The sequence below is a fragment of the Danio rerio genome, chromosome 9, assembly GCF_049306965.1.
Source record: "Danio rerio strain Tuebingen ecotype United States chromosome 9, GRCz12tu, whole genome shotgun sequence".
Taxonomy (NCBI): Eukaryota; Metazoa; Chordata; class Actinopteri; order Cypriniformes; family Danionidae; genus Danio; species Danio rerio.
In genome coordinates this window covers 13,242,129-13,257,210 of record NC_133184.1, presented here as the reverse complement: position 1 = coordinate 13,257,210, position 15,082 = coordinate 13,242,129, and the positions used below count along the sequence as shown (strand labels likewise).

The following is a 15,082-nucleotide window of genomic DNA, read 5'->3' as shown; positions in this document are numbered from 1 at the left end:
TTGTTAAATCAACACATTGTCGTTTACGTTTTAAGACCATTCTTGGATGGTCGGAGGATCTATGATTAAGATTACGTACAAAATAAAAGTGCAACGAATAATAGAGCAACCATACTTGATTGAGGAAAGGAAAAAAAAAGAACCAAAACAAATGGAAGCATTTTATGCCAATGTTGCTGCATAGCTGGGTTCGGTTTAAAGCGATTTCTTCAAAACAAGTCCGACAACATTAAGTGCTTGCCAATTTACGTCCCTTCAAGAGTCTGCTTTCCAAAAACGTTTTTTTTATATATATTTCTATCCATCGGAGCACAAAAGCATAGACAAAAAAAGTCTGATCTGAGCTCATCCTCATGCGAGTTCACAGGCAGGTCATATCTGGAGGATCGGAGGTCAGAGTAGCTGTTGCTGTTCCTCCGCCGACCAAAAACACGGCGATGCTGGACTTTGATTGGCCAGCGCTTGGGTGACCACCTCCACTTACTGCCATCATCGTCTGCTGGCTGTGCCCGTTGTTGTTCACCTCTCCATCTAGTGTATCAGTGGAGACGACCCATGTGGAAGGACGCCATCTTTTCAACGAATAAGGAGTCTTCACACGTTTTTTAATCTTCTCAGCTGATCCGGCCTTTCCCTCCTGCGACACGGCCTCATCTAAAACAGAAAAAGAAGGTCACATTTTAACAAACATCCTTAATTACAGTCTTCCACGACAATGAGAAACAGTTGTGCGTGTTGCAATGTGCCAATCGGGAATACTAGCGGTGCTGCTCCAAACAACCCGCCCAAAGAGTAGTATTTCAGCACACTCAAATTTGTGGTTGACCTTTCCCACACTAGCTCTCTCAGCGTGCGCTTGAGTCTGAATCATCAGGTTCGATCGGTTCAGATCTCCTCTTGGGTCCGCATGCAGAATGTAAACACGTGGGCAGCTTGACTGTTTTTGTTTTTTTATCTTCCTGTTTAGTGTCTGCTTCAGGTTCTAGCTAACAAGCGTCATTACGCTCTTTATCGCCGCTGCCAACTGAGGCCGAACGGTTTCAGGATTCTTATCAATGCAGTGGAATTTCCTTCCTTCTCCACATATAAATCCTACACCACAAAGAGCAGGAGAGCAGGACAGAAAGCATGACCGGCCACTCGTCCCCTTTTCTACGAAACGTTTAGCGTTTAGCAAAGCAGGATATAGTGAGCTCAGATGGGAAAACATAGACTGGCGTCCTCTTTTGGGTGGTTATTGTTTGTAGTCAGGCTGACACGCACATCAGCTCCTCCACCCTGCTCATGAGGATGCCGCTCATCAAGGATGGTCTGAGTCAGTCTTAAAATTCCCACCAGGCCTTAAAGTCACAACAGGTTGGCTAGAATAAGCATGCCTATTGTGACTTACTTAAGACTGCACTGAAAACATAGCCTTTTCTAAAATAAGATCTAGCAACACAGGCTCACTGGAAATACGTGCTTCAGCCTACATTTTTGTGAAACCATAAAAACATACTTAAACATATGTTTCACTGCAGTTTACAAGTAAAATGAACACTATGAGGCAGTATGATGAACATCAACTTGTAGGGGTGTAAAGATTTATCGTTGTACGATTTATTGTGATGCAAAAATGTCACAATATGCATCGTGGCGTTATGACGATTCGATTACGATATGACGTCCGTTTTCTCTTATTAGTTGAGCTGTTTGCACGTGAGCTACGTTCCACCTGCTGTCGCACGTGAGTTCAGATTGCAGCAGCAGTAATGTTAGCAGACCAAGATGAGTGGAGCTGAAATAGAGGATGGCCCATCCTCTCAAAATCAGACATCTGGCAACATTTCGGTTGTACAGTCATTGCTTTAGACTCGTCCGCTTTTTGACACGCATACTGGGTCAAACATCCTAAGTTTTAAAGTCTTCACTGTGATTTACATACTTTGCACAGCGACAAATACCTCCTAATGGTGTTGAAAGAGTCACATACTGTATTTATAAGGTATAATTAGGTATAATTATATTTCACATACTGTATTTATAAGGTATAATTCACCCTAAAATATCATTCTGTCTTCATATAATGTTCCCGCCGCAAAATCACACATGACGTGAGCTGACCGTGAGCTGTTACTACAGAGGGCGGACTTTGATAGACGCGCGCGTATGGCAAGCCGTTTTAGCATTTAAACCTTTGTTCTGACTATCCATAAATATATTTAAAGATATCTCTAATTATATTTTGACTAGTCATAATTATAATTCGACTAGTCAGAATGACAATTAGAGTTGTACTAGTAGTACTAATACGAAATCAGATTGGAGATATCTGCAAATATATTATGACTAGTCATATTCCTCCATTGACTTCCATTAAAAAATATTTGCAGATATCTCTAAATGAGTTTTGACTAGTCACAATTGTAATTAGAGATATCTCTAAATGAATTTAATTAAATATGAATTAAATACCTGGAAATATGGATTTTTTTTTTGCACACACAAAAAACGCAAGTGACCAAGCAAAGCCTTAAGCTCTTACTGTTCATTTCAATTGAATAGAAAGCTTTTTTTTTTTTTGCACCTTTACTTAAATTGTTCCTTAAATTGTTCCTTGTCTCTGTCATTTCAATAATATTTTAAAGAAGTTTTTAAATTGTTTTATTTTCCAAAGACAGGCCTGTTTAATTTATTTTCTTAAAGAAGGTTCAGTTTAACAAGTTGAAACAAAAGAAATACATAAAAAATAGTTTACTTGGTAAAATTAGCATTTCAGTTTAATTTTCAATTTTTATTCAAAATATCGTGATACATATCGAATCTTGAACATTATATCGTGATACACATCGTATCGTGAGCTGAGTGTATTGTTACACCCCTATCAACTTGTGTTACTTTTCACAAGTGAAGTGGTCCCACTTTATATTAAGTGTCCTTAACTACTATGTACTTGCATCAAAAAATAAATACAATGTACTTACTGTGTTCATAATGTATTTGAGAACACTTGTGGTTCTCTTAAGTTGGGATAGGGGTTGGGTTATGGACAGGTTTAGGGGTGTGGGTAGGTTTAAGGGTGGGTTAAGGTGTAGGGAATGGTTAGCAGTGTATTTACAAATGTAACTACAGAAGTTACTTACAGATGTAAATACATACAGGTATTTAATCAAGCATATAAGTACACAATAAATACATGTATTTACACAATAAGTAGATTCTAACAAACTATTAATTCCTGTGTAAGTACATATTAGTTATAATATGTATAAAATTAAATAAACAGAATCCATGATAGGCTCAAAATCTGCAGAAAATCTGCAAAGTTCTGCGTCTATGACGCCTACTTTAGTGAACAGAACCTGCATAGGATGTGGATAACAGGTAATGAAGTTGTAAATAACATTCAGTTTGCTGCACAGAGCGATCGTTTGAGGGCCGTGTGGGAGGTTTGATTTGCATGTATGTGTTTTTTCTCACAGAGACGGCAGCCATGAGCCTCACTCGGAAGTGAAAGTGAAATGTGCACATCATTTAAATGATCATATCGCATTTTACAGTTATGATTGCGACAAGCATTTGATATGTCAAAAACTCAATTTTGATAAAAAATGTCAGATAGAACCTTATAATTCTAAGGTGACGATTTACTGAATAAAAGCATTAATCTTATTTAAGAAATTGCTACACTACAACCTTTGTACAGCAGAATTTGTATATATCTATACCTTTGAATTGCAACACCTAGTGATTTCACAGCCAAATTAAAACCAGGTCTCACCTAAAAGAGAAGAATTCTGGGAAGAGGCTGACAGGTCCAGTGAGTTTGGCCGCTCTGGTCTTCTGGGTTTAGGTGGCCTCAATGGAACCCCATTATCCCTTCCGTCTGGCGCTCCCGACAGGCAGGTTAAAGCCTCTATCTGGGCGTCTGCAGCGGTGAGCGCACAAACCGTGGCAGTGGTGTGAATGTTGCTGTTGTTGTTGTTGGAGTTGGTGCGACCGGAGTGATCCCGCGCGGCCGGCTGCTCTCTTCTTAGCAGGGGCTCGTGTTCATCAGGGCTGGAGTTGATGTTGATGTTGAGTCGGCTGTCTTCTCCGCTCAGTTGGCTCTGCAGCAGAGGAGCGCCCCCTTCACCCTGTGGCCCGACGGGGTTCGTGTTTCCAAACGCATCAGAGGAGCTGGCACCATTGCCCACTCCATATCCATTTACTACGACCACTCCAGCACCACTGCGCACACTGGGTCCATTGTTGGTGACGGTGGCCAAGTGTGGCTCGACGGCCACCACAGTGTTCATCTTGGCTACACCTGTCTCCACCTGCTTCAGGTTGGACTTGTGCTTCCCGAATTTCAATCGAGACGACGAAGACTCCCTACCAGGATTTTTGGTGTTGAGGGGTAAGCTAGTGGGCCTCTTGGGGAGATTCTGCTGTTTGGGGAGAGGAAACATGGCTGTGGGAGTGTCGCTCATTCCACTGCTGCCCACCCCGAAATCAGTTTGTCCACCACTTCCAGATCCTCCAGTCACTTCTGCTGCGAGTTTAATCAGTGGGTATAAAAGACTGGTGCTGCCCGAGCTGAGTGGATCAGGGGCGCTGAACTGTTTCTGCGAGTGCTCCATCAGATTCTCATCAGAACTTTCTTTCAGGTTCTTGTCCACCTCTTTGGGGTCCAGTTTGGTGGTCTCCAGATCTTCCTCTGTGAGTTGAAGGCACACTGGTACACTTCCTCCGGCTCCTGTGTCCTCCGAGTGGCCCGATTCGGAGATGGTGGTCATGATGGTACTGGGTGTGAGGCCTGTTGTGGTGGTTGTGGTGGACAAACTTGTGCCGCTGGTTTCAGGACTGGGCAGTCGAGCTTGCGCCTGAGCTTGCTGTCTTTCATAGTTGATGGAGTTTCTGTTCTTCTCTCCGGTCGCTGCAACGCCCCCACTGCTGCCACTCACGCCCACACCACCCACAGAGGAAGTGCCAGACGTGGAGACGTCGCCTGGGAGGTTCTTCACCATGCCCTCATGATCCTCGATGTAAGAGGATGAAGAGTAATCTGGGTAAGAGCCCATTTTGGGAGCCCTGCGGCTGTGGGTCAGATTCCTGCGATTATGGAAGAAAAAACAAGGGTCAAGGCAGAGAACAGATGGTCTGTTTAATTAAAGGTGTTAGATGTGTAGGGTAATGTACAGGTCATTATTGCAAAAACAAGCCAGACAGGGTGATCAAAATCCTCTTGCGAATAGTTTTGTAATTACTACTTTAAATTACATTATTCCACTAATTTACACACATATATTTTATTCAATATATTGTTTTCTGTAAGCACAAAAACAAGATGGTCTTAAAAGTCTTGTGGACAAATATTCAGTGTTTTTATTCATGAAGTTTTTTCAGTAACTTCAAAATTGTAGTTTTACACTAACCACGCATAAAGGTTTCTTTCACCAAAACACAATCTTGTGCATAAATGTTACTAACATATTATTGTAGCCCGGTTTGTGTCGTTTACAGTGGTATTAGACTTTGACCACTGATATGTTTCTAAGCAACTGAAAAACACATAAATGTCAGGGCACATCAGAACTTTTCCAGGCCTGCAAAACACCCTAAGACCCCAGAGGGGTTAAGGCTACATGACTTCTAATCTAATGCGTTATATGCACACAGACTCTTAATTTTCAGACAGCCAATTCGATGAACTCTTTCCATTACAAAATCGCCATGTTTAAGTTCTGCTTTCTTTACAAAACAGCAATATTTGGTTTGAATCTCAGACAGACAAGAAGCACTGCATTAAATTCTGTTTTTCCCTGCCTTATTTATTTTACCTCAGTATTTTCAATGGAGTTTCTGCGTTAGCCTGCTACCACTGACAGCACTAGAGTTTACACAGTCTATCATCTTGTTTCATGCTTAAACAACTAAATGAATGCTTAACTTTATTTAAATGAATGTATTTTAATTCCATTATGCTGTCAATCCTGTTAAAAGAAACCTTATTGAATTTAAAATAGTCACATTAAGCTTTCAACAGAAGTTTATTGTTGGCTGAAAAACACTAGTTGTGCATATAGCCCATTGGTATGTTTCTGATAAAAAAAAAGTGATTTAAAATATCTGGCATAAAATATAAAATATATATTAATAATACAAAAGCCCAATCTGGAACTATTATTCATGTAATGAACATTGTGAGTGCATCGATCGGACCTCTCGTTCTGCAGCGCTGTGCTCATGGGATTGATGGTGGGACTGACAGGTTTGTTCCTTTCCCAAATCAGCAGCAGTTCTGCCATACGCTCCTCTGCACACTGCGCTGTCAGACGAGCCTCTGCATCCTGATCCCAGCAATCCTCCATAGTCTCCTTTAGAGAGCGCACAGCCTGGAAGAGAGGAGAGGAGAGCGATGTGTTAAAACAGACATGTCATTATTATACTGTTGCATGTTTTAGATGTAATGTAATGTGTATTTATATAGCGCATTTAATGTGTATGACCATACACCCAAAGTGATTCACAATCATTAGGGGGATCTCTCCACACCACCACCAGTGTGTAGCATCCACTTGGATGATGCGACGGCAGCCACAGGACAACAGCGCCAGTGCGCTCACCACACACCAGCTATAGAGGGAGTGGAGAGACAGTGATAGAGCCAATTCAGTGGATGGGGATGATTGAGGAGGCCATGATGGGCAAGGGCAGAGAGGGAATTTGGCCAGGACACCAGGGTTACACCCCTACTAATTACGAGAAGTGCCATGGGATTTTTAATGACCACAGAAAGTCAGGACCTCGGTTTAACGTCTCATCCGAAAGACAGCGCCAACAGACAGTATAGTGTCCCCTTTACTTTCACTGGGGCATTAGGACTCACACAGATCAGATGGTTGCTTTATGTGAAAACTAAGGTGTTCTGCACTGTGTCAAGCAGGATTCAGCCTATAGTTGTGGGTGATATGGCCAAACATTTTAATTTTTAGCAAATTTTGGCTCCTGAGTGAAACCAGACAGTTATGTGTGACCATGGAACACAAAGACTTTTTTGTTTCACGGATGTATTAATGCCAATAGGCAAAAATATACCGTTCCTTCATTAATTTTCTTGGCGGCTTAATTCCTTTATTAATCTGGCCTCGCCACAGCGGAATGAACCGCCAACTTATTCAGCACAATTTTACGCAGCTGATGCCCTTACATCCGCAACCTAACTCTGGGAAACATCCACACACTCATTCACACACACTCATACTCTACAGACAATTAGCCTACCCAATTCACCTGTATTGCATGTCTTTGGACTGTGGGGGAAACCGGAGCACCCAGAGGTTACCCACGTGAACGCAGAGAAAACATGCAAACTTCACACAGAAATGCCAACTGAGCCAAGGCTCGAACCAGAGACCTTCTTGCTGTGAGGCGACAGCACTACCTACTGCGCCACCGCGTCACCTAATAATAATAATTATAATTAATGTTAAAGGGCACCTTGGTTACCCCTTTTTTCAGATTTATTATGAATCATTTGTGTCTCCAGAATGTGTCTGTTAAGTTTCAGCTTAAAACACCCATCAGTTTTTTTTATTATACCTTTTGTACGATTCTGTTTTCTACATTTTTGCACTGGGTGTTTTGTTGTACTGCGCCTTTAAGGCTGGTCCCCCTCGCCCACCGTTTCTACGTGCCTTTCTGCGTGCTTTAATCTCCTCCCTCGGCTGCATCAGACAACAGACAGACTTAAAGGAAGCAGATCTCATGTAGCGTTTGTGAGAAATACAACAGTAAGAACTTTACCAATGAGTATCTGATGCATTTGCTGTGTTAAGTTACAACGATGAGTCACACACAATGTCGTTACAAAGTTCACAGACATGCATACCCAGCACGGACATGATACACACATACATACAGACAGCGCGTTTAGCTTTGCACTCTTTATGCACGCAAATGTGACAGGATACAGGCTAATCTCCACTGCTGTATGGATATCTGTTAATGCTGTTGGATATATGTTAATGTACAGAATAAACCTGATTTAATGTCTACAAACCGGGATTGAAGCGTCTTTTTTCATAATTGTTCTGACACGCGGCTGTGCTGATGAAGTAAATCTGTAGTAAATCGCTGTATTTCATTACACACGTGCACTGTTTTAAAACTTTTTAAACACGTGAAACTTACTTTTGATCACATTTGATGACGATTGATGATCCTAGCAAACTGAACAGATCTATTATTCCCGGTCGCACACGTCCTGTCTTGTTTATATGATTATACACGTGACTACCGGGACATGTTACGCAGCTGTCAATCAATCGATGGGCGGGGGGACCGCACTCCTACGTCAAGTTGTGGTCAGTCTGACAATAGCTCCAATTGGTTTATCGTTTTTATGTTGTTAAATTGACAAAAAAGAAGATGCTGTAATTATATTACCCCAATATGACCTCATATACACTATACCTACAGATATTTCTGTCCTAACAGCTTGAAAAGTAGATTTTTTACCATAGGTGCCCTTTAATAAAACCACATTGTAAATCCATAGAGACTGCACGGTGGTGCAGTGGGTAGCATGATCGCCTCACAGCAAGAAGTTTGTTGGTTTGAAACCCCCCAGTGATGGGTTGCAGTTGGAAGTGCATCCGCTGTGTAAAACATATGCTGGATAAGTTGGCAGTTCATTCCGCTGTGGGAACCCCAGATTAACAACTTTTTTGGACTAAGCCGAAAAGAAAATGAATGAATAATTGCTAATCCATAGAATAGCCTTAAAACAGGATCTTTCCTGCCAGTGTTTCTACTGTATATATGATATCCCCAAAAAATATCAGCATGTTTAATCTTTTTAGTCCTTTAGAACAGCAGCTTGTCTGTACGCAGCTTTTAAACAGGTTTATTAAAGCCAGTCTGGTAATTAGTTGTGACTTGTTTATGTGACTTTCTCAGCCTGTTGTCAAAATATTTTTTATGTTTAGAATTAAAGGTCGGTTCAAATCTGAAGTATAAGTACAATTAACTGAATCTTGTCATCATAACATTAAAATTATAGATGCAATTTGGCAATTAAATTCCAGTTTTAAAAGGTTCAAAATGGTTGACAATAACAGTTAGTGCTTCTCTAATGATGTGTCAGCTGATCCTGCAGCAATATTCTGACTGAGCAAAATGTGATCGTCTCATTGGCTCACCAGGCTGTTCTCCTTCCAGGCTTCTGGGAACTTGGGTCTCTGTTTCTCTCTGGACACCAACACCTGCATGTCCTCAAAGGACGGGTGGTTTCCCGCCTCGGCCTGGAAAGCCATCTGGTATTCTGGCACTGTCTCTCCTTCAGAAACAAAGGAAAGTCAGTCAGTAAGGAGACCTCCACACGCCAACATGCATTACAATTACTGACACAAGCCACACTTTTCCATTAACATAATGAGAAGGACTTAGCTGTGAGCCAGTGATGCAGCCTAGTGGTTAGAGGGGCACTACACTTTTTGGGGGGTGGTAGACTTAATTTACAAGTCCCCTAAAGTTTAACAGTTCAGCAGATTCATTCAGCAGATCTCCGGTTTTGGTGGGATCACTTTTAGCTTAGCTCAGCTTAAATCAATGAATAAGATTAGACCATTAGCATCTTGCTAGAGTATTATACCTTGCCTTCTCAGCAGAGAAAATAGGAACATTTCAGTTTTGCCAGTCTTAGTAACACACTATAGCAACAGAAGAGTCAAGTTTTAAATAAGACAATTATCAAAACTATTTTTTATGAGATGCTACTGATCTTATCCAATTCAATGATCTGGCTAAGCTTAGCTAAAAGTGCTCCCATCAGACCTGGAGATTGGATAAATGAATTCAAAAGTCATAAATTCAATTGTTTAACTCTAAGGGAGTTGTAAAATGAGCATATTTCCAATAATGTGTAGTGTTTATTTAAAGACATGATTTTTGATTGTTAAAGAGGACAAATGAGGTTGCCAAAATAAAGATTATTGTGTACATTTGATGCAATGCAATGTGTTTACATGGTTTAAAGTTTAAATAAAGATATTATTTTTATGGAAATACCATAAATTATTATAACTCATCTCTGCCCTGCTTTCCTGAAATGTTCGACATATTCACTATTATGTCTTGCTTTTTTCATTCCTTTAAACCTGTTTTAACACATTTAATATGATTTTAATCATTTACTGCTTGTTGTTTTTATTTCTTATACTTGTTTCTTTTATTCTTGTTTACATAAAGTACTTTAAATTACAATTGTGTATGAAATGTGCTTAAACTTGCCTCAAATTCCATTGATTTTTACAAAGCTCATCATTCTGAAAAGCGTTGTGTGTGCTCCGATTGTGATTGGCTGAATACCTCAAGCAGGTGCATCAGCAGTACTGGAGTGAGTTATTTTACTTTATTTTGTATATACTTCAATGAATATACATGTTTGGACAATCTTCTCACTGACTGATGTAGGTTTAAATGTGGGAGCGTGTTTGAATGAGGCGTTTAGGTAGTCGTGGATGAGTCGTAACTTTTTATAAAGGATATCTCTTTGGGTTTTACTCTTCAGTGTTTAAAACTTCATGGGTCTTATAAATGCACAAACAACTCACAACACTTTAAATATAAAGGAAAATGTTGAAGATGTATCACCTTTAAAGGACCATTCACACCAAGAATGATAAAAATACATTTAATTATAACAACAACTAGGGCTGCACCATATTGGAAAAATCTGACATTGCAATAGTTTGGTTTGCTGTGATACATATTGCGAGATTTTATTATTTCAGATCGACTGGGAGGATCAAGTCTTTTTCCATGCATTATATCTGCATAAAATAGAATTAATTACAAGCATATATGAATACAACGGAGCAAAAAAAAGTCAAATAAACAGTGCTTTATGGTTTTCTGGGAGTTTTAACATTATTCAAAATACTCAAAATACACTAATTGAACAATTAAATGCAAAATAATATAAGCATCATTTTAATAATAATTAAAAAATAGACAATCTGACCCGGAAATGTGGCTATTCCAGTTACAGCACACATTGCGAAATCAATTCTCAAATGATATATTGTTCAGCCCTAACAATTTCTGTCCACATCAGCAAACAATGTTTATTTTTAGTTTATAGTTGTTGTTGTTTTGTATTTACTCCCTTGTAACCAGCAGGTGTACTCTGTGCTTCATTCCTAGTGCATCTGACCAGTGAATCCAACTCGTGTAATCAATAAAATCAAACAGTGATTTAGCAATCGAGTTTGGTGTAGTGGACAAGCTAATTTTGTCTCGCATTTTCAAATGAGGCAACACAGAGATGTTGATACTAGCGCTGGATATTTAAAGTACTTTTATTTTTATACTTTAATTTGCTAGACTGGCTTGCGTAGCTTTAATATAACATAGTCTTTTGGCATTCCTAGTTTTCAAGATAGTTATTACCTATAATTAATCTTTGACATAATAATGATAATCTTAACATCAAGCAGTGTGCGTCTCAACAATTTCATTTTTTGCAAGGAATGAAGTAAGAAAAATCTCTGTGAGCATTTCAGTGTGCTGTTATACTCTTTAATAAAAGTTAAAAATCACAGACCCTAAATACCACAGCTGCCATCATCAAAGCAATGCTTTTTGTAATAAATCCTCTTCTAGTGTGAAATATCAAGACAATTACAGTCAGGTTTCAAAAGATTTCATACCTCCTGCTGTGAGCAATGTTCCCACTAGTATGCATGATCCATAAATCTCTTTGTGAGAACTGCAAATTATTTAGCACTATAAAAGGTTATGTATTATGTATTTTATGCAGGGGTGGAAGAACTTCAAGTTGTTGTTTTTTTTTAATTGCATCTTTCTCAAGCATTACAAACATAGCTGTGGATTATCCAGCATATGCCATAAAAAAGCTGTCAGCACTGATGTTTCTAGTGTTAAAAACAGACTATGGGTCAAAGATATACTGTAATCAATTACAAGTTAGTAATTTAATGCAAAGATATACAAAGAAAGTATATTAAAATTAAGTTATTATCACTGTCAGGATTTTTTTTTTCTAGTGAAACGATGGCATCCATTTTTTAATTAAGTAACAATAATACATGTATTTTGCCTTTAAAATTGTGAGGTAATAATTTCATAAAGCTACACAAACTAACATTCATTAATTAAAAGAGTCAATGCATATATTTATAATGTTATTCGAACCGAACCGAGAGACGAGTTAAATCAGACCAATCTGATCCTGGGATGTGGCTATTGCAGATGCACAATTTGCCATATCAATTCTCACATGATATACTTTTTAGCCCTAACAATAAATATATTTCTGTTCAAATCAGCAAACAATATTTATTTTTAATTTATAGTTGTTGTTGTTTTTTTGTATTTACCCCCTTGTAAACCAGTGAATCCAGCTCGTGTAATCAATAAAATCAAACAGTGAATTCAGCAATCGAGGTCGGTGTAGTGGACAAACTATTTTTGCAGAGCATTTTTAAATGAGGCAACACAAAGTTGTTGAAACTAGCACTGGATATTTGAGGTACTTTTATTTTTATACTTCAATTTGCTAGACTGGCTTGCATGGCTTTCATGTAGCGTAGAGCTTTAGCATTCCTAGTTGTGGTAATGAATGTTTTCTTTGAGCAAGTAAAATTAAAGTTATTCTTTTTGAATCACCCTGTACTGTATAAATATAAATATATTTAAACATTTTTTATTAAAAAAATAAACATTTTATTAAAAAATATATAACTGTGGATGGAAACAATCATCAATGCACTGTGATGCACCGAGATATCAAATTGAACTGAATCAATAACACGATATCCTTATCCAAACCGAACCGGGAGACCAGTTTAGGTTCACATCACAAATACTTAAAACTTTAAATGAGAATTTTCTCAGGCTCTTGTGTGTAGGTTCAGTCATTTCACTTTTATGGCAGTGAATAGGTTCCATTCATTGCCTTTAAAGTGTACTAACTGAACACAAAATTATTAAGAGACAAGAATACTTGTAAAACAGAAGTAGAAATTTAACATCTCACTCAATTCAATATGATGAAATAAATCATGTAAATTCATATGATTATGAAATTCATGTAAACTCCTGTGACCTTTCATGGTATCATCAATAAATAAGCAACATCTAGCAGCAGCACACATATATAATGCGGTTTTAATGAAAAAGAACATAAAAATTCTTACAGGAAAAAGATGAACACAATTAAAGTGTACATCTACGTAATTTTAACAACACAAAAAACCTGCTACTACAGGCATTATGCAGCAGCACATCTGCATCGTTGCTGTTATTTGCGTGTATTTTCTCACCTGGAAAAAGGTCAGTGCACCTCATAAAGGTCTCCCAGTAGATGAGGCCGATGGCGTACATGTCCACCTGTTTCAATGCAGACTCGCAGTCCCTGAGGTTCACGGCTCCCTCCAGCACCTCCGGCGCCATGTAGCGGATCGTGCCCACCTACACAGCACAACAGGGCAGGTGTGAGGTCACAAGTGCTTTTACATTGCTTGAGTCAGCAATTGTGGACAAATAACTCTCTCTCATGGCTTATAAATGGGTCATGTGCAATAAAAAGAAAACTCATTTCAGCGGCTTCATCTTGTTCTGACCTCACTGATGGCGGCGTTTTCCTCTTCTCCAGGCCGTACCAGACGATTTCCAGTCAGCTTCATAGACAGACCGAAGTCGCTGATCACACAGGTGCCATCGTTCTTCACTAGAACATTCCGGCTGTTTAGATCCCGGTGCGAAATGGCAGGTTTGTATATATCTGTAAAGAAAAGTCCATGTGAGGAAATGGTGGTTTCATATCACGGTTTTGAGGAGTCAAACTCGCACAAATGTCTTCTTTTTTAAAGGCATGTGTGGAAGAATCTGGATGTCTTTGTACACATGGTGTCAACAAGAAGGCTTTAAAGATGTATATTTCAATTAAATGCTGTCCTTTTGACACTACTCACTGAATAATCCTAATCACGATATTCATATTAATATTTATTTAAAACAGGGAGAAATACTGAATTAAAATATATAAAATTAATTCATTTATTAAATTATTAATTGATTTATTGAAATCAGGAATGGGTAAAAGTTTAAAATAATGGCCCATTAGTTAGTGTTAAATAATTAGTAATATATGTATTACAGTATTTATTCATCTCTGTTAAGGTAAGTATTGTTTTAGTTTGTTGTATTCAAGTTAAATGATGTTAGTTAATTAACTCACCGTTCATTAACTAATAAAAGCAAGCACAAATTTAGATTGTATTAACAAATTAGTTAATGTTGAATTTTGATTAAAATATGCTTTACTACATTATTTATACTTAGTTAATGTTAGTAAATGCATTAACGAGTGAACCATTATTCTAAAGTGTTAACAAAGATTGCATAATGTTGTTGTAAATCCAGCTTAAACTAATAAATTAACTTATTAATTGCAGTTTAACATACAATTAGAGCAAGTCATTTATATTTATTTATATATTTTTTTAATTTAATTATATGCCTCAATTAGAGCTGTGCAATCGTAATCGAATCGCAATTTGAAACGATGTGAGTGATTAGCTAATCGCAAGAGGCTGTGATATGAAATATATATATATATATATTTCATATCACAGCCTCTTGCGATTAGCTAATCACTATATATGTGTGTGTGTGTGTGTGTGTGTGTGTGTGTGTGTGTGTGTGTGTGTGTGTGTGTGTGTGTTATTTAATTTACGTGTTATTTAATCCTGCCTTTAGCAAAAGCATGACAGCTGTCAGCGTGTGACAAGTCTTACAAGCCAATTGATTAAGCACACTTGCTTTCTGCCCAATCAGAATTGCATGACCAAACTATGCAGAGCACCCACAATAAAATAAAAACAAACAAACAGGAAAGCGCGGATGAGTGGGATGATGCTGTCTGTCGCTTCAGAACCATTAATAGACTAATTAATATTAAAAAAACAGCACATTAGTAATATGGGAATATTTTAGTTTCAAAGTCACAGACACAAAAACAAAACAGGTCATCCATCCATCCATCCATCCGTCCATTCGTCCGTCCATCCATCCATCCATCCATCCATCCATC

At 38.4% G+C, this 15,082-nt stretch overlaps 1 protein-coding gene across 1 annotated transcript in view; it reads right to left on the bottom strand.

Annotated features, from left to right (window-relative positions):
• Positions 1-342: 342 nt before the first annotated feature.
• The window catches only part of bmpr2b (bone morphogenetic protein receptor, type II b (serine/threonine kinase)), a 151,462-nt gene continuing 136,722 nt past the window's right edge, over positions 343-15,082 (bottom strand). Inside the window, 6 exon segments of the mRNA NM_001039807.1 lie at positions 343-654; positions 3,761-5,073; positions 6,184-6,356; positions 9,165-9,301; positions 13,311-13,458; positions 13,611-13,771. Of these exon segments, the coding sequence (NP_001034896.1) occupies positions 362-654; positions 3,761-5,073; positions 6,184-6,356; positions 9,165-9,301; positions 13,311-13,458; positions 13,611-13,771 (2,225 nt within the window). The 3' untranslated portion in view covers positions 343-361.